Source organism: Parambassis ranga, chromosome 2 (genome assembly GCF_900634625.1).
Source record: "Parambassis ranga chromosome 2, fParRan2.1, whole genome shotgun sequence".
Classification (NCBI taxonomy): domain Eukaryota; kingdom Metazoa; phylum Chordata; class Actinopteri; family Ambassidae; genus Parambassis; species Parambassis ranga.
Window position 1 is genome coordinate 6627196 of NC_041023.1, and position 23009 is coordinate 6650204.

A 23009-nucleotide genomic window follows, 5' to 3' on the forward strand; every position below is an offset into this window, starting at 1 on the left:
GCCCATGAAAGCCTTGTAATTAGCTTATGATTATGAGGCTAATACAAAAAAAAAGAATCCTCACCCCATCTGGTTTCACCACCTTGGTGACAGTGACTGACTGGAAGAATGATCTGGTTCTTGGCTGGCTTGGTGACTGACCAGCAGGAGGAGTCAGAATCTGATCCAGGCCTCCAGACGACACAGCAGAGTCCAGATCTGAGGAGGAAGACGAAAAATTAGCTGGAGACAAAAATAAGACTATTCAGATTTTCATGGAAAATAACACCTACCTCTGTCTTCTTTGCGCTCCTCGCTTGCATGCAAAGGTTGTCTGTCACCTCGGGGCTTTATGGATGGCCACCCTCGTGTGTCACTGTCAGGAGATTTCAGCATAAAGTCTCTCAGTGGGTTCCCACTGGATCTGCCTCCACCTTTCTCTGCCGGTGGAGGTGGCATGATGCTGGGGACACCTGAAATATATGAGGCAGAAATTAAATCTGTGACAGAGGCAGTGGGAGGAACATGGATGTTAAAGTGGATTGTGGGGATTGCGGTTTTGTTTTTATACCAAAGTGTCCAGACTCTGGCTGCCCATCCCAGCGTCCGAGCTGTGAAAATATCTCCTCCATCTCCTTGACAACGTGGCCAAAGCTTGGAGGCTCCTGGATCTTCATCCCATCCAGACCAAAACTGAAGCCAAACCTCAAGGCGCTGTCCTGATGGTCCCCCCTGAACCCGTCATAGTGGAACCCATCTTCATCATCGTCCTCATCATCTTCATCATCACGAGTCATGGCATCAAAGAAAGGGTCCCTGAACAAGTCGATGAACACCATTATAACAACAGGTCAACGGTCACATAAATACACGTTGGACACAGTAATAGACCTTAAAGAACCAAATCGTATTAATCCACAGGTCAGGCTGAGAAGCAGGCGTGCTTTAGAGGGACCCCATGTGGATATCCTGGCAGAAAAAAAACACTAATCTTGCCCTTGACTGTGCTGTTTCATTACCTAACACACACACACACAACAAGCATGCGAGGCAGGTAACTTCTGCTAGCTTAGCTCAGTGACAGCTGCGTACCCCGAAAACTCTACAAACTCACCTTCGGCCTCGATAATGGCCTCCAGGGATTCCGAAGAACCCGCGGAAAAGATCAAAAACACTCATTTAATGCCAGCTCTAGACGGAAAACTGAATCATAACTTAAAAAACAACCCTACTGCAAGTCAGGCGTACCTGGTAGTGACGAATGTCAACAGGGACGTAAAGTGTTCTGGATAATTCCAGATGACGCAAGTGTCGTAATACTACGTTACCATAAATAACAGAAGGAACGCGCAACAGAAATCACAAACCTGGGGCAGGATTGCTGATTGAGCTTGAAGAATACACAAATTTATCCATCTATAACTTATGATGCATGTTTTAAATTACGCTTTGTTAAATTTAGGTCGACCTACTATATAAATATAATATATATATATATATATGAATGAGTCATCCTGCTGCATGATAACATCTTTCCATGCTGTGTATCTTTATTTTTATTTTTTTTTTTTAAACTCCTTATGTAAAAACTAATTTACTTTGATACAGCCTTTTCCCCCCTGGATATCCGACGTTTTTTGTGGAGATTTATTATGCCACATGATTTTAGAGGGGAAAAAAAACACAAAAGTATGTAACAGTGGCCCTGACACAAACTTGGGTCTTGCAGGATTAATTGATCCGCTGGGTGTCATGTTATCAAACTGTCAGATAAATGTCCACACACTGAAATCACTGCCAAACCTTTGGAAGAAGAGAAGCTAGTGTATTTACAAGCCACATCAGAAATAGTTTCTTAAAAGACATTCACATCCAAAAATGATGAAAATGTCTTTTTCTTGTTTATTTACTTAATATTTATATATTTTTACAAAATAAAAAAAAATATATGAAACAAAAAAGCTAACAAATCTGCAAGAATTTGAGAAGGAAAATGAGAAAAGCCATCGAACAAACAGGAACTACAGTACTTGTGTTTTTTTTATATATGTACAAGACAAGTTTATCCATTTAAATCTTTTTTTTTGTTTTTAAAACGCACAGTACAAAAAGAAAAAAAATAAATCACTGACAAAAAAAACCCATAGTACAATTCTGTCCATCAGTATTCAATGCTGCAGATTTCCTTATAATGTCAGGGGGACAGGTGGTGGAGCAGGGAGGAGGTGGGGGGCCTCAGAAACAAAATAAAAACACACTGGAAGGCAGACTGGGTGTGTATTGGCCTTGGAAATCATTCTTTCAAATGAGCAGGACCTTAATATGCAACATATTTATAATTCATGGGAACAGGTACTGTACAAGCGTTGGATAATTAAAAATCCTGTGCTAGGCGAAAAAACAAAGCACAGTACACAACCACGGCCCCGTGTGAACAAACATGCACGCAGTCACATGACAAACACACTTTTCCTCACAGTCCAAGCCAGTGAGCCTGCTTATATGTCTTTATATATAATATATCTATATTTGGTAAAAAATAAACTTCACAACTCTACCAATTTAGAGAATTGTTTCTTCAAACTTAAAAGGACATAAAAATGAAAAAAAGAGAAAACATTCTGCAAATTTTGGATATTTTGTGTGGGAGGGAAGAATTAAGGGGGAGTTGAGGGTGAGAAATACAAAACCAGCCTGTCTCCCCCCCCCCACCTTCGGATATTACTTCATTCCTCCCCTTCAGCAAGGGAAAAAAAAAGCAAGAGGGGGAATAAGACCATACAGGAAATGTTCATTCTTTTAGAAAACAGTTCTATGTTACATACAAGTGAAAGAAAAAGTGGGTAGGACAGGGGGATTAACACGATACAAATTCCCAACACTCAATATTTCACCTGTTGATGGTGTATTACTATTAGCATTTAGCTCCAATCTCCCCTCACATCTAAGCCCCTTTATCCCTCCCTCCCTCCCTCCCTCCCACCCATCCATGCATCATAGCAGTGCTCTTTCTCTCGGCACAGCACCTCCTCTGACCGCAGTCAGAGCTGCAGGAGTGCTGGGCCCAGAGACTGGGGGAGGGAAATCTCTGCTGGAGGAAGAGGGAGTTTATATGTGGACACCGTTTGCGGAAAGAGAATTCACACCCCCCCCCCCCTCCTTTTCTTCTGCTGACAGCTTGTCAACACTGTAGGGGGAGGAGGGGGCCGTATCAGTGGATGTTAGTTTGCCCCCCAGTTGTAGCTGTTGTACGCCGACTTGTTGATCTGAGACTTCTGTTGAATGGAGGCGTTCTGGCTGCGCTGTCCAGTGCCGCTCTGTGGAGATGGAGGAGAAGACAGAGTTCATGTGTGAGCTGTCACTTTGTGCTGAGTGATTAACTCCAACACTGTGCAGCTTAACGACACCATATGCCTATATATACACACACTGTGATTTATCTGCCATGTATAGGTACACTTAGGTAAAAGTAATACTACTGCACATGACTCGGACATACAGAGTTTATCACATTAATCTCTTCCCATAAGATCTTCACAGTGCAACACAACTAGGTCCAAGTGAATCCAGTACAAAAAAACAGAGATAAATATTCGTTACCTGTCCGTCTTGCTGCAGGTGGTGGTGCAGGATTTGAGAGTGGGGTTGTTGGTGCGGAGCCAGGATGTGCATGAAGGGGGCCGGAGCATAGCCAGCTGCAGCCGGGGGGTTGATGGGTCCCCCGCTCCCCAGTGCTGATGGCAGGCTGAACGAAGCTGCTGGCGTCCCAGCGTGGAAACCCTGCTTCTCAAATGACTGAAAGAGGAAGCACAAGCAGTCAGTCATCACACATTCCACTTGTTACACAGGCAATGGAGGAAAAGAAGTTTCTTCATGTAAAGGAAGGACTTTAAACATTCATATCGTGTAATTACCTGTGTCTTTGTGTAAACAGACCCTGAAATATCTGGTACCCCCGTGTTGCTCGATGTCACAGAGACTCCTGCAGAGACAGAGGAAACAAGGCCGGTTTAATCCAAAACCAGTGACCTGAAGACCTAAGTGGGACCTTTCACTAAACAAACCAAGCCCATCCACATGGTTATGTTTATATTCCTACGAGTGTGCGTGCTATTAGGTAAGTAAGCAACAATAACATTTACAAAGATAAAAAAAAATCAAATACAAAGAAAAGTATTACCAGGAAATTCAAACATCTATGTCAGCTCAAGTTCATAGATGAATTTCCATTTAGTGAGAGAGACTAGATGAGATGGAGAGGGATGAGATGAACAGAAAGAAGGATGAGAGAAAGATCGTGTAGCAGCAAATTCCAGTTGGCCACAGTGGTTTTAAGTCTGACTGTATCTGGTGGCGACTGCTCCTGTTCCTCTGGCACATTCTGACCCCCTGTATCGCCATAGAGACGAAAAACAGGGTCAACTGGTGTGCCAACGAAAAGGAAACGATCAGTAAAAGACCTCTTCAATGAAGAGTGGATTTTCACAACAAAACAATATTGCCACTACATGAAGAAATCACACATAAAAAGAGTAAAGCAGCAAGTAAAAAAAAAAAAACATCTCAACTTGCAGCTCAACACACACTTTCCACAGCCTTTGGTCTTCAAACGATAGTTCAAAAACGTTTCACTTTTATGGTCAACAGCAGGTCTTGCACACGGCCAACTTCCAACACAAAATTAATTGAATTTTAGAGAGAAATCTTTAATGTTGTGAGCAGAATCCTAAATGTTAATTCTTCAGAATAATTAAGGAAGATAAGTGGTTCCGAGAAGTTTAACACAACACAACCCTAAAATCAAGTAGAATTTTCTGTTCTGGGCAGGATCAACAGAAACCAAAACTACAATTAAGAACAGAACCTTAAATACAATCTCCAAAGAATTCGGTTAAAATTTTTTAAAGCCATCACACCGGTTTGGAGCTTAAACTGCTACTGTAAATGTCTTGCTCTGTCACAACTCTAAAGAGATTTGTCATAAAAAAAAAAAATCTACAACACACACACACCACTCCATACATGTTCAGTGCAGAAATACTGATGCTCATACCCTTTAGAACACCTTTATAAGGCAGGTTTGGTGTCATTCAGGTACCTGGTGTGGTTGAGTGCAGTTCACTTCGATAAGAAGATCTTTAAACATTACATAATACACTTGTTTCAGCACAGTGTATTTTGGTTCACGTATTGTTGGATTCACTCTGCTGGGTTGTAATCTACATCACTCACAGGACAGCTAATGCATGACTCTAAAGACGCACATACCAGCAATGACAACATGAGTGATGTGCAAGCGAAACACAGGAATGGGACAGCATCATCCAGAGTAACTCATGATCACTTTGTAGCAATAATCCATGGTTTGACTCCTAATCGTGACTCAGCATAGAGGTCTAAAATATGAAAACCAGACTGGACTGATGATGAGTTACCCTGGGAGAACACAGAGAACAGAAAGAATGGCAGATGAGGCTTGTAAGACAGGCAGGCTGCACTGGACTATGTAGAAGCATATGCAGTGTGACGGGTCTTTCCACAGGCTCAGCTCATCAGCGATGAGGCAAAGGAACGACAGCAAAGAGGGGTGGAAGGATGGTTGGTGACACAAGGAGGAAGACGGGAGGGACAGGGTTTTTTTTTTCTTTCCTTTTGGCATGTGGCGGCACTCACCGACTCCAGGCCCGGTGACAGAGCTGGCTGGCTTGTTTTGTGCAGAAGCGGCAGCGGCCACGGCAGTGCCGTATCCGCCCTTACAGAAATCCCCACTCCCTGAAGCCTGGCCCACATCCTCATAGCCTGCAACAGTCAGACACACAGCCGCAGCCCACAGCGTTAGACACACCAGGCAGGGGAGGCAGACCTGCCTCAGATAGCATTTGCAAATAATTCATGGCGTTTGTTTTGAAATGGAACCACATGGACAGGCTTTACCAAACAATGTGTCAATGCAGCTGGTGTCAAATCCTTTCTGCAGTCATTATCTGAACTTTGACACCAAATGCATTGTCTGTGTGGTAGAGCATGTCCATCTGGTCCAACAGGCAGGTCAGAATCAACGCCAACATCATTTGCAAGTACTACCTGACCCAAGTCTGAGGGGAGGAAGAGGAGGTGAGGGAAGTGAGGGGGCAGGCAGGGTGTGTGTGTGGGAGGGGGTGGAGAGTGAGCTTGAGGTGGGTGATGGCAGAAAGCAGCAGATGGTGCAGCTCAGAACAACTAGGTGTCGCACATGTTGTGACCAAAGGTGGATAACTGAGTGATGAATTAAGTGTGAAAATAAAATACAGCATTACTGAAATTAAAAAGTGATGGTGTAGATACCAGGAGGCCACTGGGGAAAAAAAATAAACTGCTCAGAGAGTATGGGCTAAAACATGAGTCATATGGGCATATGTGACATATTTGTTTGTGTGTGATGAAGGTATGTGCAGATGAGTTAAATCCCAGGCCGAAGTCCACTTTCTGAAATGAGCAAAGCAAGCCATGGAAGACAGCAAGAAACCAATAATCTAATCCCTTTGTGCATTAAACTGGTAGAGACAGATGTCAAGCACCTCATCCTTATCCCACTCGATTTAAATGGCAAGCCTATAGATTCTATATTGAGAAGCCACTTTATGCATGTTTTCTTCTTATTATACCCGATGAACTGCTGAAGCATTTTCCTTGTGCATACAGGCAACAAAATAAAACTGTACGAGATGCAGTTGCTTACCATGCTGTACAATAACTTTGAGGTCAACAATTCATGTAAGTGTCAGCAGACAAAAATGTGTCCTAAACCATGAACAAATGTCTTGACACAAGCATAACAAATGCTTTTTACACAAGCACCATGTTTATGCTTGCAGATGCTGCAGCGCACAAATGAAATATGCACTCCACAACCAATAAGCAATCAATGGACTCAGCACTGAGTTATTGGTATGCAAGTATATAAAGGACCTGCATGACCCTCTAAAACATGCCGTTTCAACACAGTTTAGTCTCTTACCAGTGCTGTAACCATGGGAACCGTAGCCACTAGCTTGCTGGAAGGGTGTGGCTGATGCGTTGACACCGACATTCACACCATGCTGTTTTGACGAGGTAGGAGCCACCTGGATGTTTTAAAATAAAATGGGGTAAGTCATGTCAGCAAACCAAGAACCAGTAAACTTCCATCCAGTTTTATTTTTTCATGATGGGACCTTTGTTCTGTAGGAAAAGAAATTATAAGCAAGGCTTAGGATGGATTAGAAGCAAACAAGTTTTCTCACCGGAAACACAGCAGGTCCGTACTGGAAGGTATTGGGCAGGCCTGGCATGCCAGTGTAGTATGGGAGGCTTGTGTAGCTGTAGCCAGGCGGCAGCGCGGGGTTGAGGAAGGGCTGCTGCGTGGTGTGATGCGTCTGGGTCTGATTCTGCTGTGTCTGAGCTAATGTGGTGGCTGGAGCTGGAGATGATGCATCACCTCGACCGAACTTCGACAAGTCTCCTGAAAAGGGAGGATGACAAGACAGGGAAAATTACTAACGGTGTCAAAGTATTAAATGCTGTGCATCAGAACAGTATCTGAATAAAGAAACCCTCCTTCAATCTATGGCTTGTAATGAGGTGCCAGCAGCTAAAAGGATATTGATCAAATTTGCATTTTTAATAGACTCAACAAAAGGGGGCTCACCAGAGTAAGGGTTGCTTGTCAAGCTGCCCTCTCTGCCAGTCAGTGCCGTTGTAGGAGTTGCAAATGGGATGCTGTAATAATCCTGGAACAGACAAAATAAAAACAACAAAATAAACACAGGAGCCACAAAGCAATGAAGTACAATAACTGTTGAAAAAACAAAACTCACCAGCGGTATTCTTGTCTGCAGCATCTGTAGGTCATCATAGCCATACATCTGAGGCTGAGAAGGAGCAAACAAAACATGTCATATTAGCTTATCACATCTACAGTAAAAGGTGATGCAATATTGACATTGGTGGGAACTTACAGGATAGGCATGCAGTAGTCCAGGAGCCACAATGTATGGGTTGGGCAGTAGAGGGGGCACTCCAGGTGGCAGGTTTGGAGGTGCTTTCCCTACAATTCACAAAGCCATTTTTAACATTTAACAAATATACATTGCGAAAGAAATATTATATTGCCGTAGCAGTAAACTAAAGCAACAAATTCTTCCTGAGCTGTAACAATGAATGACAAGGATGAATTACATAACGTGATAAACCTACGTAGCTGGAAATCATTGTAACATGATCATTGACCTATGACAGAAATACATAAGGTTTCAGGGAAACAAGTGAATTAAGAGGAAGAATAACAAAAACCAGACCAATGTTGTTCAGGAAATAGAAACCAAATCACCCACAAACACACAGAGCACCCATACCAAATTAGAGTTTCACTCTAGTATCAGTTTTTAAATTCAATGGTAAATGAAGCCAAAAACAAAACCAAGCAACAGTATCCATGCTGCAGGGTAATTCAACAGATATACAATAGAGTGCAAAGTAGAGGATTAAAATAAATCAAGGTCAATGGCAAAATACTGATTGTAAACACTGGATGTAAAACCATGTGAAGAGGAATGTGTATTCAATGTAGTGTGTCTTAGTCTCACCTGAGGATGCTGCAGAGCTGCGTGTGGATGAGGAAGTTGCCGAAGAGGGAATGGTTGAGACCGTTGCAGAGATAGAAATGGGGGCGGCTACTGCAGCTGGGGCACCCATGGAGGCATTGTTGAGGCCCATGGCCAGAGTGCTTACGGGGCCAAGGCCGGAAGGAGCTGAAACTGTGGCAGAGCCCACCGAGGAGGCCTGAGGGGCACCCAGGGACACCTGTGCAGCAGCCACAGAGGAAGAGGAGGAGGGGACCGATGAAGACGGCACAGCTGAGACAGAGGAAGGGAAGGACGACGAGTGCAGGCTCGAGTCACCATCTACACTGGGGTGCTGTAGAGAAGGAAGGAGGAAGATGTGGTTAAGATTGATGAGATTATATTTCCATTAGAGTGAATGCATCTAAGGTTTCTATCTACCACCACAGGAAATGCAGCTTTTGAAATCGGTCAATTGATGAGCACTGGTATTTTAGATATTTTTCTTTGCATGTGAATACTGCAGCCCCGCAGTGCAACAATCTTCTCCATTAATGGCTACTAGATCAATGTGTCAAGTTTCTGATCTAAAAATGATAAAGAGCTCACCAGTAAACTTGAGTTTGATGTCCGGACTGAAGATGCAGCCAGGCTGTTCTGTTGTGATGGGTGAGAGCTAAAAAAGAAGGAAGTTTTAGATCACATTTCAATTATCAACAACACATGCTACATTTACTGATACTTGGGTTCACATGGAGGTAGTAACTTAAGCTGTGTATCTCACTTGTTGTGCTGGGGAGGGGGAATGGTGCTAGGAGGCAGGTCTTCATTGTGCCCCAGAGCACTAAGGGATGTCTGGTTGGATGTTGTCAATAAAGAAGCAGGGCCTGAGCTGCTGTCCGTCAAAGTGCCCATGCTGGAGACTGATGGCGGCATGGCCGAATCAGGAGCCGGCTTGACTGATACTGCAGAGCCTGCTGCAGCTGGAAAGAAAACAGTGAGGGGGTAGATTTCTGGATTAAATTCAAGCGTTTCAAAGATAAATGCCATAGAAATAGAAAAAGAAAACAAACAGTGAGTATACAGATATTTACCTTCCACAGATTGTGTTGCTTGTATTGAACTGAAGCCATTCTGTAAAACCAACAATAAAGGTGAGCCCATAGGTTTCTATCGAAACAGGCCTTTGATAAAAGGTTGGGGGGGGGGGGGGGGGGGGGGGGTACCTTTGGCTGCATATCCTTCTGAGGAGAGGATGAGACTGAAGGAGGGTAACGCCGTGTCTGATTTGCTCTCTGATCGTAAAGGTCCATCTGGCTTGAGTTGGAGAGAGCTGGAGTCGCCTCACTGTAATAAAAATGAACATGAATTTAAAATCAATTATAACAGTGCTGCATGAGGGAAAAAGAATACAGTACACTTTACAGTCTTGTGAATTTGGGATGTACAGACCTGCTGGGGCTTGTGTAGAGACTGTTCTGAACCTGGTTGCCTGGTGTTGTGGTGGCAGGGGTGGACTCGTACTCTGGTAGAACTGGTTCTGACCCAAACTGCAGTGCTCCAAACTGAAGATTGAGGCCCGTGATGTCGGTAGAGCCAGGCATCTCCACTGCCATTGCTGGAATCTAAGGAACATCAATGAAGCCAGAAAAATTAGAAAGACCTTATATTCCAAAATTGTATATTTTCAAAGGATTTTTCATGTTAAAATATCGCCCTGTGATCTGAACACTACCTTTGTCGTTATAGAGGTCCTCTTTTTCTGCTGTCTGAGTTTGTGTTGCTGCAAAGGCAGCGGACTCGAACCCTGGGCATCTGAGGAACTTGGTGAAACTTGCTGACCTAAAGAGGGGACTGCAGCCATTTTAGGAAGGGAGGAAGCAGGAGGAGGCACCACATGGGGTGAGGATGTTGTTTGTTGCGGTAAGGAAGAAGACGAGGTGACAGAGGAGGAAGGAGGCAGGCCTTTGTCCTGCAGGAAAACATCCAACATGGACGAGGTTGAGGAGGCGGCCTGGTATGGCTGCCGCTTTGTAAAGGGCGAATGAATGGCAGACTCTGGCTGAGTCTTCATATCTGGACAAGGGTGAAGAGAAAGAAACAGTTTGAAGCTCAAAGCATGTCAGGTTGTACAACATAGCATGTTCAAATTAGTTATAATCTGCTGTCATCTCACCATATTGTCCCAGCGAGGTGGCACTGGTGTCCCAGGACGAAGGTGCTGTGTTGGGAGGTCCAGTCTGGGAGTGCTGGGCTGCCAGCTGGGCCAGTGCCTGAGCTGTTTTATACTGCTCCAGGAACTGGGAACCAGTGGTCCCTGTACTAGCTCCTTTAGGCTCCCCCACTTCCCCGAAACCCTTGCTTAGCATGCTGGCCTGCAATGTTGTAACATTATAATACAAATTAGCAAATACTGTTGCTATAGTGATGTGGATTAAAATATAAAAGTTAAGAAACGATTTGAATGCGGTTTTAATATGGATACAATTACAGCTACACAGTCAGAGAAAGCTGTAGTGTTTTTTTAGTGTCTCACCATGCTGTGCTGGGTAAATGGGGCGCTGGGGGACGTTTGGGAGAGTGGCACTCCTTGCTTGGAGTTGCTGAAAACCAGTGATTGGGACAAAGAAGGGGGCTGGGTGGCCTCTATCGGGGCACCTTCTGTCTCTGAGGAGGAGGATGTTGGAGTCTTCCCCAGGAGCACCGCAAGGTCAATCCTAAAGCAAACCAAACATGTTACTTATGACTTATGTGTTTTCACACAGGGTACACCTTGATCCACTAGTGGATCTCTGTGAAAAGCAAGAGTGAGTTAAAAATGTTTTGCATAAGAAACCTACCTCTGTCCTTTGGTGATGGTAACATTCTCCTGAGGCAGAGGCACTGACGCCACGCTGGAAGCTGTAAATATCTTGGTCTCTGAAAGCTGCAAAAGGAAAGGATAGCATAAGACAGAACAAGTTATATTTGGAAGAACAGAAGTCAGTGAAACTGAACTACAATCTGGTGCTGGTGGTGGTGTAGAGGTGCTCACAGAGTCATGTGCATGTGTAAAAGGTTAAGCCCCAAAACACTCACATCCTCATTCCAGTCCTCAGTGCCCCACTCCTCTGGAGCAGACCTCCAGGCACCTGTGAGCCGAGGAGAAACGGTTCAATATGATCACGCTGGGCAAAGAGAGCTTCAAACAGAATAAAAAAAAAACTAACACAGGGAATTGTATACAGGCTTACCAGGAGCAGAGTCGAACTTAGGCGGGTAATTTGTTCCTTCCCCTGAGGAGTATTCCAGCCCTGGAGACGAGGACAGAGGTGAGGAGATCACAAAATAATGTGTGATGTAAACAGAAAAAAGCTCTTAAAGAAATGCTGTATGTCTATGAATCAAGTATCTGTAAGTAGTGTGTTGTTCAAGCCAAAAGCTTCTACACAGAGCATCAAAAAGTGTCAAAACTTCCCTTGATCCTTAAGACGCAAAACACAATTTATGAAATTGTTTAGATGCTAAACAGATGCTCAATTGATCAGATTAAGTTCTCAGATTGGAGGAAAACCTTTCTTAATAAATTCACTTACGAGCTCCCTCCTCTAGCTCCACGTTTCCTGTGTTGTTCCAGGTACTTCCTCCTCCATAGTTTTCTTCTGTCTGGGCTGGCTCCGCATAGTCAGCAGGGTTGAATGTTCTGGGAAAGACAGTGATGAGTGTTGAGAACTGAGTGCGTGTACTGACCAATCTTAAACAGCTGAAGGGATGTCAGCATTACACAGCTGGGAGGCTGCCAAGAAGAAAATCTCACTTACTACAAGTCACATATGTAAAAAAATGTTAAGTGCAAGCAGAATTCAGATTTTATTAGGTTCAAACAACAAATACTGGGTTGGCTTCTGCTTGCATATCACACTACTAATGCACAGTACTGCTGTCACAATTTGGCTTTTTACTCTTTACTTAGAAACAGAAAAGAATAGCTGAGGATTTAGCAGGGAGACATAATCAAAGAAATGCAACATGTACCAACTTTTGCAGAGTCAAAAAAGTGGGCAGTGCACATATAACATAATACATAATACATATTGATACTGGATGTGTTTTATTAACGATACATCCATTTATACTGAGGAAATTAGAGCGGGTGCACCCTGGCAACAGGATCAATTGCAACACTTGTCTTTTGAGTGAAGCCAAGCCAAGCCGCTTTCATTATTTGTGTGCGATCCTTCCTGTGCAAATCAAGATATCTTGCATGAACATGTTTAATGTCACATTAGAGGAAGGGTCATATCTTTTTCATATCCTATTAATACAGACTGCATAATAATATTTGACAATGTCTTGTTTTATATCACCCCTACAAGTCTCCCTGCAGAAAGCAAGAACAACAGACACACCAGTGGCGATGCACTCACCTCCCACCTCCTGCAATATCATATTTGGGCCCCTTATCAATCTGGCTTCAGAGGAAAAATAATGGCAAAAATTACAAAGGAAACAACAGAGTGAAAGTGTAAGATAAAGTTTTTTGTTTTTCACACCACAATCCAGAGCTGCAGCATAAGCAAAATGCCTTTGAGCTGCCTGTGCCAGTACTGTAATAACTGTGCACTGGCCATTCACTGTCCAAACGCAAAGCAAGCGAGTGTGCTTTCAAATGTGGTGGGTCAATACACAGAAGTCCAAGAAACCCAACCCACTGATTGTAGCCACAAAGACAAAACCTATTACTGGGCAATAGCAGTAATGTCTGAGAAAATGCATCAAAAATTCATATTTATGCCAAAAACCTTCACACAACTACAGAAGCTCAAAGCAAATCATGAACACAGTCCCAAGCTGTTCTTGCATCAGTTAGCATTCAACAGCTGAAATTGGGGATAAACTTCAAATGCAACTAGTGTAATCCTGACCACTACCTCTGCCTCAAGTCAAGCAAACTTACCCCTTACTACAGTTTATATTGTACCTACATGTATAAGCCTGCTCACAGGAAGTCACCTGTATGCAGTCAACAAAATGCACCACCATCTCTATTGTAAATATTTCCCTATTCGGCATGTCGGTTTTAACCTGTTTCTATACACGTCTGGGAAATCAGGTCCAGACACTATCCAAAACTGTCATTTTGAATATGTGGGGTTCAAAATAGGAGGTTGCTTCATACACTGTACATACACTGAGTGTAGAGGAGAACAACATGACCATCAACCATTACATGGATTTTGTCCCAGGGAGCTGGTTCAAGTCCAGCTAATGCTCGGTGCAATTCAACTGGTCTGCTTGGAGATGACTGGAAGTGCTCAGAACTACATTGAAGCATGTGTGAAAGGGGTGCAGTCCTGTAGTAATAACCTGCCACACAAAGTTTTCCAGCTCGTACTACCCATCAAATTAAATAATCAAGACACTCTGATTCCTCATATTAAGCACTAAAGGAAATAGTCAATGAATTTGTGGAATGAAATCATTGGCACAGGCAATATTCTCAGCTGTTAACAAATTCTCTCTGAAAAATTAACTTCCTGGTACTTAAAAAAAAACACACACACAAGCAGATAATACTGAATTTATCTGCATACTTCCCTCCTCTGATCACCCTGTAATCCAAGGTGTGCACTAATTTTGGAACAAATCTCTGATCACCTTAGTTACCAGTAAGACGATGTGGTACTTGATACTTGTGAGCTCAAACTGTTCATTCACCAGAAGGTTTCTATGTGTTGTCAAGAGCACAAGTTGCCATAACACCATCATAAATGCACAACATACCACTGACACATGCAAACCGGATGACTATCATGTATTCACACAATTAAAAAAAAAAAACAAATCATGTCCCTCTCAAAAGCTCCTCCGTCTAAACCCATATGCACTTCTGTACATGGCTGATTTAAAATGACACTGATGCCAAGCTTTGTAAATGCTCTGTGCCAGCAAATAGAAGCAAAAGCCATAACAGAAATGCTGCGTGGTTTAAGGTGGAGGGTTAGGTAACATGGAAATATCTCAGCTAGCACTGCATGTGGAAAGTCCCAACTCAGTTCACTAAAAACAACCATAGTCTACAATTTGTTTGAAAAATAGGTTAGATTTATAGAATACAGCTGAAATTGTTGGATTATGACCATAAAGATCTTGCAGGAGGTTATGTAATCACACTGTTTGCACCACCACTTAAACATACATCACAACAAAGCTTCTTTAGTTGCATTCTGGCTTTTCCATTTGCCTCTGAAGCAGCTGTGAGCCAATGCATTTTAGTGTTATTGGTTTAGCTTTGAAATACACATATAATACACAGTTTGAGTCTCAGGTTCAGGCTTCTCCCACAAGGAAGCCACTCAGTCCTTGACCTCAATAGTAAAAGCCACATCATGTCACATGTACTACTTCAGCAGATCAGAGACGACTTAGAAATCTGTCACTGCAGGGTAACATCACATTGCATGTAGCTGATTATTATCAAATCCCAGATATTGTTATGACAACCTAAACTCCTACTGCATTGTTGCCCATGAAATGACAGTGAAATGACAGAAGAATGCCATCAGATCTGAAAGGAAAAAGTACTTCCTCTGTTATGACACCTGTCAGAGTAAAATGCCAACTCATCAACTGACATGTTATTAATGGCACCCGCACATACAAACAAAACCACAACACACACACATAGCAGAGCTATAGCCCGGGGCCAGAGAGCAGTTATCCGGTTGTGTCCCCTCCCTAAGTGGATCTATCTAAATCAAATGTTTATACTCTGCACTCTGAAGAGTGAAATTCAGCCCACGCTGCTCTATCCTATTGGCTGACGTATGTCCTCCCTCCTTTGGATTAAGGCTCAACAATAGGCTGGGGTCCTACTCTCTGGTGACCATGGCAACAGGTAAAAGTAGAACAAAGAACCCTCAGGATTTAGGCAAAGCAGGTATTCCCTTACCCCATGCCCTGCGCCGAAAATCTGCCTCCTCGCCGTCCAGATACTCCTGAGGACACATTGAGAGTTTAGGTCAGATTCTTAGTTTGACTGTTGTCACAAGAATCAACAACCAAATAAAAAAAAAAACATTATAACTGCATTTATTTTAATTGAATACACTTCCATGACTGAGAAGTCTGACAAAAGAGGATTACTTACCAATAGTACCCCTTCCTCTGCCTCTTCCCCTTCGGCCTCGTTCTGCACCCCTTCCGGCTATTCCAGCCTTACCCCCATCCAAGCCGTTCTCCTGGCCCCGAACTTCAGTTGTGAAGCAAGAGAGAAAGGAGTCACATTTAGTCACTGCGTGTGGATACACGATCAAAACACTGTGGTATACTATGAGAACCCAAGGAAGATGAATGACCTATATTCTGCCAGCTATCATTTGTAATGGCTCACACTGTTCCCCCTTCAGTACCTCGGAGATACTAAAAGTCTAGCTCCACTGGAGTGGGGAATAATGACCAATGACATGTAGAGGATTCGTTGTCATGCTATTCTGAGATTTCACAAAAAACAGGCATCTTGCTTTTGTCTAGCAAAGCGTATTACTGGCATTCACGTCAAGGTTAAGTGACTGCAGTAAACAGGTGATCCATGGCTGGAGTAAACATCACACCCAAGTGGACAGTCTAATTCAAGCCCTGTTTTTCCCGAGAAGCACCTACTTTGATAATTTCAGTCATCTCAGCCACAAATTCTATCCATCTCCATTCATACGCAGTTATACATATTTCTTACAAGTAGTTTGAGGAATACGGTGTTTATATTTGGAAGGATGGCTATATAAAAAATACACCAGGAAAGAGTAAAAATGTGGAAAACACTCACACTCTCGTCCTCTGCTGGCTCCACGGCCCTTGCGTATAGCTCCACCTCGACGACGTGCTGCATCTTTCTCTCCTCCTTTCTCTCTGTTCTCCTTTCCTTCCTCTCCGGTTTCTGTCTGGTTGGTCTCCTTCTGACCCGACACCCCTTTCTTCTTCCCCACCATTTCCCAGGATTCCTTGAGAAATAATAATAATAATAATAAAAAAAACACTTTAACAATGTTGTTCCTTCAGTCAAGCCGCTGCTTGACCGACTTTGAACAGAACTGTGTACTACAAACTGCTTAGAAAACAGATTACATATTTTGGAGTTATAGTTTCAAGTTTATTACAGACAGTGCTATTTCAAGTTGTGTGGGTGAGTTGTGGCAAAAAAACTAATTAGTTCTTCTTGTTGTCTGTGCCCCAGCAGGCCATATTGATCCAACTTGTTCTCAACTCTCTTCCTCATTGACAGTCTCTTGACTGATCCGGGGAGCTAACATCCCTCTTATCAGGTGTGAGTAATGTTGTTGCAAGACACACATTTGCTCTTTTATGGCATTCATTTCCATCCATCTTCTACTACTTTCAACTACTGTATTCAGGTATGTGTGTTACTATGACAGCTCATTAAGTTCATTTTTGCACCGCAATTTTTGACCATAGAGGAATTTGACTGCCAGTTGTACTTCACTTAAATTGCTACATTTCACTGATGTATGACAATGCAGCCATTTTTCTTAATTGCTCTGAGACGTCATACAAGGCACATACAGAGAAGTGCTACCGGACTAAGAAAAGAAAACTCATTTCATGTTGGACAAACTGTTCAAGGCCTAACTACTATAACAGTTTGGCCAATATAAGATATTTCATCCTGTGTGGCACTGATTTCTCCAGAATCTGGCTCCCTCGCTGCTAAAGCCCTCACACAAAGCCAATACTCACAGTGTCTGGGCTACCCTCCAGCAACACGTTAATGGCTCTGTTGACATCCCCATTGCAATCATGCAGTGCGATCATAGACTCATCCTGGTCCTTGCCTGTGATGTCAACCAGCTGCAAATGTAAAAGCAACATAATGAGAAACTCAGGCGACCCCTTTGACATATCGGTTGTCTACAGATTTTAAATTTAAATTATATTTCTGCAAAAAATCTCCACGCAGGGTCACTACAGAACAGCACCCGCTGCTTAGTTTCAGCAAATTTGCAACACCTAAGGTCACGTGCAGTAAATTGGTAAGGAGTGGTTTTACCACAAGTTATATTTTCTAAATATCTTCTTATTGCGTAACATAATCTACAGAAGATACGACATTCTTTTACAATGGATGAACATTTTATCTGTCAGCAGTGAAAACAAGCAATCAAGCAGACAAGATAAATGAGAGCACTTCACTAGTTTGTCAAGAATTATGAAATACAACAGAAACACAGACACACAAACACAAAACATAACATGTATTATACTAAAACAGAAAGAGATACTACTGCACGAAATGAGCTAGAAAGGCTACACAGTAACACAAGAAATGTGCTTCTGCTCACCTGTTTGACCTTTTCTTCAAAGTCTGCATCATTATGATCTGAAATCATTTGCGCAAGTCGGATCTGCTCTGCGGTAGCCTGTACCAAGAGGAGTAAAGCATCCAAAATGTGCATCAACAAACATACAATTTGCCCTCTCATATCAACATCAAACTTTGCCATTCATGAAATATCTTGTGCTTGGGAAATTATGGGCAGACTACATTTGCCAACAGCTTTGCAACAAACATTGCCTCCACTCCAGGTTTACACAACTAATAACTACTTTGCATTGTGTGTACTTGTCTTTTTTTTTTAGTCCATCTTTTTTTAAAACATGTTGACAATTACACTCAAATATTATATCATATAACATTGAAGCTGCTTCATCCACCTATATTCACCTCTGGTGCACATGTGACAGGTGTTGTGTGTGAAGGTACCTGAGGCCTCTGCTTGTGCTGTGTCTGGCTCTGTGTCTGGCCCTGTGTCTGCTCCCAGTTGCCCCGGGCTCGGTTCCCGCCCATGGACGTCATCATTTACAGTATATACAAATAACAGTATTTACAAAGGAATAACACCTGATAAGAGAAGAACGAGAAGGGTGTTACAGACTTGTGACTATGACCTACTTATGTCACTTACATGTCTGGGGCACTTGAATGCTACTTCCTCAAACTACTTGGTAGCTTATTGTCTTGTGGTGGGGAAGCTGACAGTGCTATGCAGCTTTGTTCCCAGAGACGTTAACAAAAGGGTGTTTTTAATCAGGACTAGCCGCGGGTTTGACCCGGGAAAGTGTCTTGGTATACTAGGTGCAGCTGCACACAGGAGCACAACATTGACCAACTTATTTACCTCTTCAGACCATGATGCAACGCTCACTGCATTAAAGTAGACTCGGCTGTGTTTAGTAAAATATTACTGTCAAATATGCCCAAAACATATATCGACATTCAACATCAAACCACACACACGCACTAGTGACAGCCAAGTACATCTCCGTTTGATAGCACATTCTTAACCTTGCTATCGACAGTGACTCCTTAATCTTGCAAACGTTACGTAAAACCCTGTTTTGACTAGCCCATATACAAGCCTGAAGCCTGGGCCCGTCGAAAATATTCAATTCCCGTAGCAAGCCACATGGCCAAAATGCTAACCAACTAGCTAATACTTGAGGTAAAAGCATCCTGATTTTAGGTCTCGGTGGGCTTCCGCTTCTCACGGCTTCACCTCATGGCGACAACGAGGCTAACGTTAACCGTCGTTAGCTAACCAGCTAGCCCACTGCCGAAACCTGCCTATGCGGAGCTGTGTGGCAAGGGTTAGCTGACTTAGCGTGATAGCTGACATGTTAATTAGCTCAACAAACTGCTAACGGGAAATAAAGCCCCCACGTTCGGTCAAACAAACAAACCAAAAACGCCCATGCCTTCGTTGTCTGCTAACAACCGGTAGCCACGCTAACTTAACGAGCCAACGTCGTTTCGCATAGCCTGGCAACGTTAGCAAATTAGCTGCTTCGTGTACTGTACATCACCAACCCCCTGCAACCGTCACAATCACTATGGCCCCGGCATGATCTGGTGGCCGGGTTCTCGACACAGAAAACACCGAGGCTAAAGGTAGGCCTGCAGGCCCATGAAATGATAATAAATAACAGGCGATACTGACCAGAAACCCGGCTCAATATTAGACACTGCTACACAACCGGTCGACAAGTGGTCTCGCTGTCGACCCCTCTAGTCTGATATAGGACAGGATATACTTCCTGAACCACAAACTGATACAACTAAATTGAGAAAATAAAACAAGCCGACTCGCTCACTCAATAAGCGAGAGACTGAATTTACCTGTTTCTTTTCCACTCTGACACCACGGAGAGCTGCGTCACGTGGTTTACAGAGCGCTTCGAGGAAACTGGACCCGCACCACGTGACCTCTAACTGATACAGTTTCATCTATCAAAGCTATAATAATAATAATAATAATAATAATAATAATAATAATAATAATAATAATAATAATAATAATAATAATAGGTGTAGGTAGTATGTACATCATACATGCATAATATTGTGATCTAGCTTGAAATAAAACCATATAATGAAGTAACACAACAAAAATAGTATATTTCAGTATTAACATGGTGCTAAATATTAATGCTACCACTGTTACAGTACAAATTGTAAGGGGCCACGCGGCAAAGGTCTAAGAAAATTACGTTTGTCAGTTATGTTTGAATGTAAATTTGTACTTTAACATATTGTAACAATAAACACTGCAATGCTAATTAAAATGCATATATGATTTGATGATGGTTTTCTGGATTATAGTTTTTATAAAGTATTGGGTGACAAATGTCTATAAATATTTGTAGGCAGGTTGTTCAAAATCCTTAGTTCCTTTTACACCGTAATTACGGTAATACAGCCGTCGCAAAGCAGCTGTCACTGTCGTCCTGTCTGTGTGTAGGGTTAGCAGAAGCTAAACTGCGTAAGTTGACGCATGATTTCGGTGAAGTGGAGTACCAGCTGTCTGAGTAGTTAGTGTAGCTCTAGGAGCATCATTTCAAAACTGCAATGTGATTATCTTTTAATCTCCGCTGGAATGGCGATTCCTTAAAATATGAAAAACCAACTGTTAGCTACCAAGCTAAGGTAGCAATATAACATTTGATTCGTTGCTAGCTAGCCAGCTAGCTAATCGACCTGTGGATAATTTTCACACTGAAAGCATGGCAGACTCATCGCCGTTATCTGGAGTTAATGTTGTTTTGGTGATGGCCTACGGGAGTTTGGTGCGTAAGTCAAAGTGATGGTTGATAGCTGTTTGATCGTGTGATTGATATGCGTCTTTAACACTTTGTCGTTTACGTGCAGGTGTTCGTGCTGCTGTTTATCTTCGTCAAAAGGCAAATTATGCGTTTTGCAATGAGATCTCGCCGCGGCCCCCACGCACCTATCGGCCATAATGCACCCAAGGTAACTTCCGGATAGATAGGCTACCTGTGTGAGGGCGTCGTTAAATATTCAGTAGCTGCTCACGGCTTTGTGTATTCACAGGGTCTAAGGGAAGAGATCGAGTCCAGGCTGTCCAAGGTCCATGAGATCCGCTTCGAACCACGTCTCCTCGGAGAAGAGGACGATAGGCTGAAGAGAGCATCACAGATCAGTCAGTCACATTTCAGCCCACCATCATGCTGACTGTATCTCAACATATTGTCCCTTTTCTGTAAAATAAGAAAATTATGTTTGTATTTTAAAGGTTGTTACAACTACCTGTATAGGATGAAAGCTCTGGATGCCATCCGTGACTCAGGTGAGCACTTAAATTTAATCTCCTACTCATTATAGAATGCATTGTTATTGTTAATAATCATTCCATAAATGGCACAATATTAACCTTAAATCAGTTTTAATGACCCCATCTGTTGGACAGCAGCAGTTCAGGCCTGATTGTTTTTATGATTGTATGTGTTTTTTCACAGTGACACAAAGTCCTGTTGGCACTTAACCTTCACTTTTTGTTGCTTACTCTTTGGACTGTAGGAATCCCTCTGCAGGAGATAAGTTGCAGTCCCAGTGCATTTACAGGACGCAACTTCAGGAACTGGCTGCTGGAGCTGCGTAACTCCCACTCTCTGATCAAGAGCAGCCGGAGTGCGCTCATTGACCGCCTACTTGAAGGCTACGACAGTGCTCGCCACGGGACGGGGGTGTGTACTACAGCTGATTTAAAAGAAACTGTTCTGTCATTAGCCTTTGTAATAATATTACTAACCTGAATTGTCTTGTTTGGTTTAGGTGTTTGGGGAAGCTGAGTTTTTTGAATACCAGCAGGCGCTTGATGAACTGGCTGATGTGTAAGTGCTACTGTGCCGACAAAACCCATGAATTTGTCAGTCTTGTAACATTGTTGGGATGTGTCTTTACTAAGGAAAATTCCTAATTTTCTGTCCTCCCTCAGTGTGAAGGCCTACTCCAGCTCCACCAGCTTGGACCAACATCACCAGTCTGCAGCCAAGGACCTGACAGGCTCACCTGTCCGGGGCACAGCCTCCACCATCCAGGTCACCTACCTGCCCTCCACCGGCCAACGCAGCAAGAGGCCCAAACACTTTCTGGAGCTCAAAAGTTTCAAAGATAACTACAACACACTGGAGAGTACGCTGTGAAATACAGTGTGTTTACACTGTGTGAGACTGTGAAGCTTTAAACCAAGAAAAGGTTGGGAAAGGCCTCGGCCTTATTTTGAACCTAATGACTCCTGTTCAGAGGACAAATATGAATGTTTTTAACAAACATGACAAAGATGTATTTGTCATTTTTGTAAAGGCAGCAGTGTGTTTATTGTCATTTTTTCTGCATTTGTAAAAGTAAAAATCACACTTTGATTGTTTGTACAAAAAGGATGTAAAATATTTAAATGGACAATAATAATTTATTTAATTTATATAGTTAGTTTTTGTGTGAAGGTTGCTTTTCTGTGGTTTAAATAAAAACATTTCAGCCCTCTTTCTTCATGTTTGGTCTCTTAACATCTCCACTAGGTGGCAGTAGGAGATTATGAGGTAGGTGAGACGCACAGATTTTACATAAAAAGTCCCAACAAATTAATTAGATATTTTATTATATTTAAATACAGTTAGCTGCAGACTGAGCTCTATCTACAATGTTCACAGTAATTAGTTACATTATAAAAAATATTTTACAGAAAGAAACAGAACAATCCATACAAATAACATAATTACACACGACTATTTGTAATATTTTAGTACAAATATGCATGTTCAGGTGGCACTTGGCAGAGTAAATAAAGAGTTAAAACAGCATATCTAAAAGCTCTAAAACACTTACATGTTTGACCTACTTATAATTTCTGAAGCCAAACATAAATCATTTTTCAGAGTTGACACAGCCTGCCTTCGGTGATGCGGCACAAAGCACTGAGGAATTTCAGCCTGAGGGACTGTGGTCAAGATGACTGTAGGACGAAAAATAGCTGAAAACATGTTAACAAATTTTCACCTTCTGTAACAAACACTGACCTGCTCAAACAGCGTCTGTGATTCTGTCTGCAGAGAGACACGGAACTCTCGCTGCTGCGTCTAAACGATGGTTTCCATGCTGCT

At 42.6% G+C, this 23009-nt stretch overlaps 3 protein-coding genes across 5 annotated transcripts in view; 1 reads left to right on the forward strand and 2 right to left on the reverse strand.

The window, feature by feature from the left end:
• Positions 1 to 1269, reverse strand: part of hax1 (HCLS1 associated protein X-1) — a 1873-nt gene extending 604 nt beyond the window's left edge. The window contains exons 1-4 of the mRNA XM_028398108.1: positions 1094 to 1269; positions 551 to 795; positions 273 to 452; positions 65 to 198 (exon numbers count right to left, since the gene is read on the reverse strand). Of these exons, the coding sequence (XP_028253909.1) occupies positions 65 to 198; positions 273 to 452; positions 551 to 795; positions 1094 to 1158 (624 nt within the window). The 5' untranslated portion in view covers positions 1159 to 1269. The remainder of the gene's footprint in view (positions 1 to 64; positions 199 to 272; positions 453 to 550; positions 796 to 1093) is intronic.
• A 732-nt stretch (positions 1270 to 2001) lies between these two features.
• On the reverse strand, positions 2002 to 19799 carry ubap2l (ubiquitin associated protein 2-like). 3 transcript variants are annotated; one of them, XM_028398084.1, is made up of 30 exons: positions 19729 to 19799; positions 18316 to 18453; positions 17894 to 17971; positions 17292 to 17402; positions 16363 to 16537; positions 15688 to 15789; positions 15490 to 15535; positions 12965 to 13009; positions 12134 to 12240; positions 11792 to 11851; positions 11637 to 11689; positions 11399 to 11484; positions 11095 to 11275; positions 10735 to 10933; positions 10294 to 10634; positions 10011 to 10183; positions 9785 to 9905; positions 9653 to 9692; positions 9343 to 9541; positions 9168 to 9234; positions 8583 to 8913; positions 7956 to 8044; positions 7815 to 7868; positions 7646 to 7727; positions 7242 to 7459; positions 6977 to 7082; positions 5653 to 5778; positions 3894 to 3961; positions 3580 to 3774; positions 2002 to 3296 (listed from the first exon to the last, which is right to left on the reverse strand). In XM_028398084.1, exons 2-30 carry the CDS (start codon positions 18409 to 18411, stop codon positions 3201 to 3203), a joined length of 3645 nt encoding a protein of 1214 aa, XP_028253885.1. In that variant the 5' UTR covers positions 18412 to 18453; positions 19729 to 19799; the 3' UTR covers positions 2002 to 3200. The 3 variants fall into 3 exon arrangements, with proteins under 3 accessions (XP_028253885.1, XP_028253898.1, XP_028253891.1); XM_028398097.1 differs by lacking the exons at positions 12965 to 13009; positions 19729 to 19799 and adding an exon at positions 19550 to 19707; XM_028398090.1 differs by lacking the exons at positions 5653 to 5778; positions 12965 to 13009.
• A 537-nt stretch (positions 19800 to 20336) lies between these two features.
• Positions 20337 to 22374, forward strand: LOC114431437 (uncharacterized protein C1orf43 homolog). The gene is made up of 7 exons (XM_028399020.1): positions 20337 to 20675; positions 20758 to 20859; positions 20941 to 21049; positions 21143 to 21196; positions 21427 to 21593; positions 21682 to 21740; positions 21845 to 22374. Exons 1-7 carry the CDS (start codon positions 20613 to 20615, stop codon positions 22050 to 22052), a joined length of 762 nt encoding a protein of 253 aa, XP_028254821.1. The 5' UTR covers positions 20337 to 20612; the 3' UTR covers positions 22053 to 22374.
• The last annotated feature ends 635 nt before the right edge of the window (positions 22375 to 23009 follow it).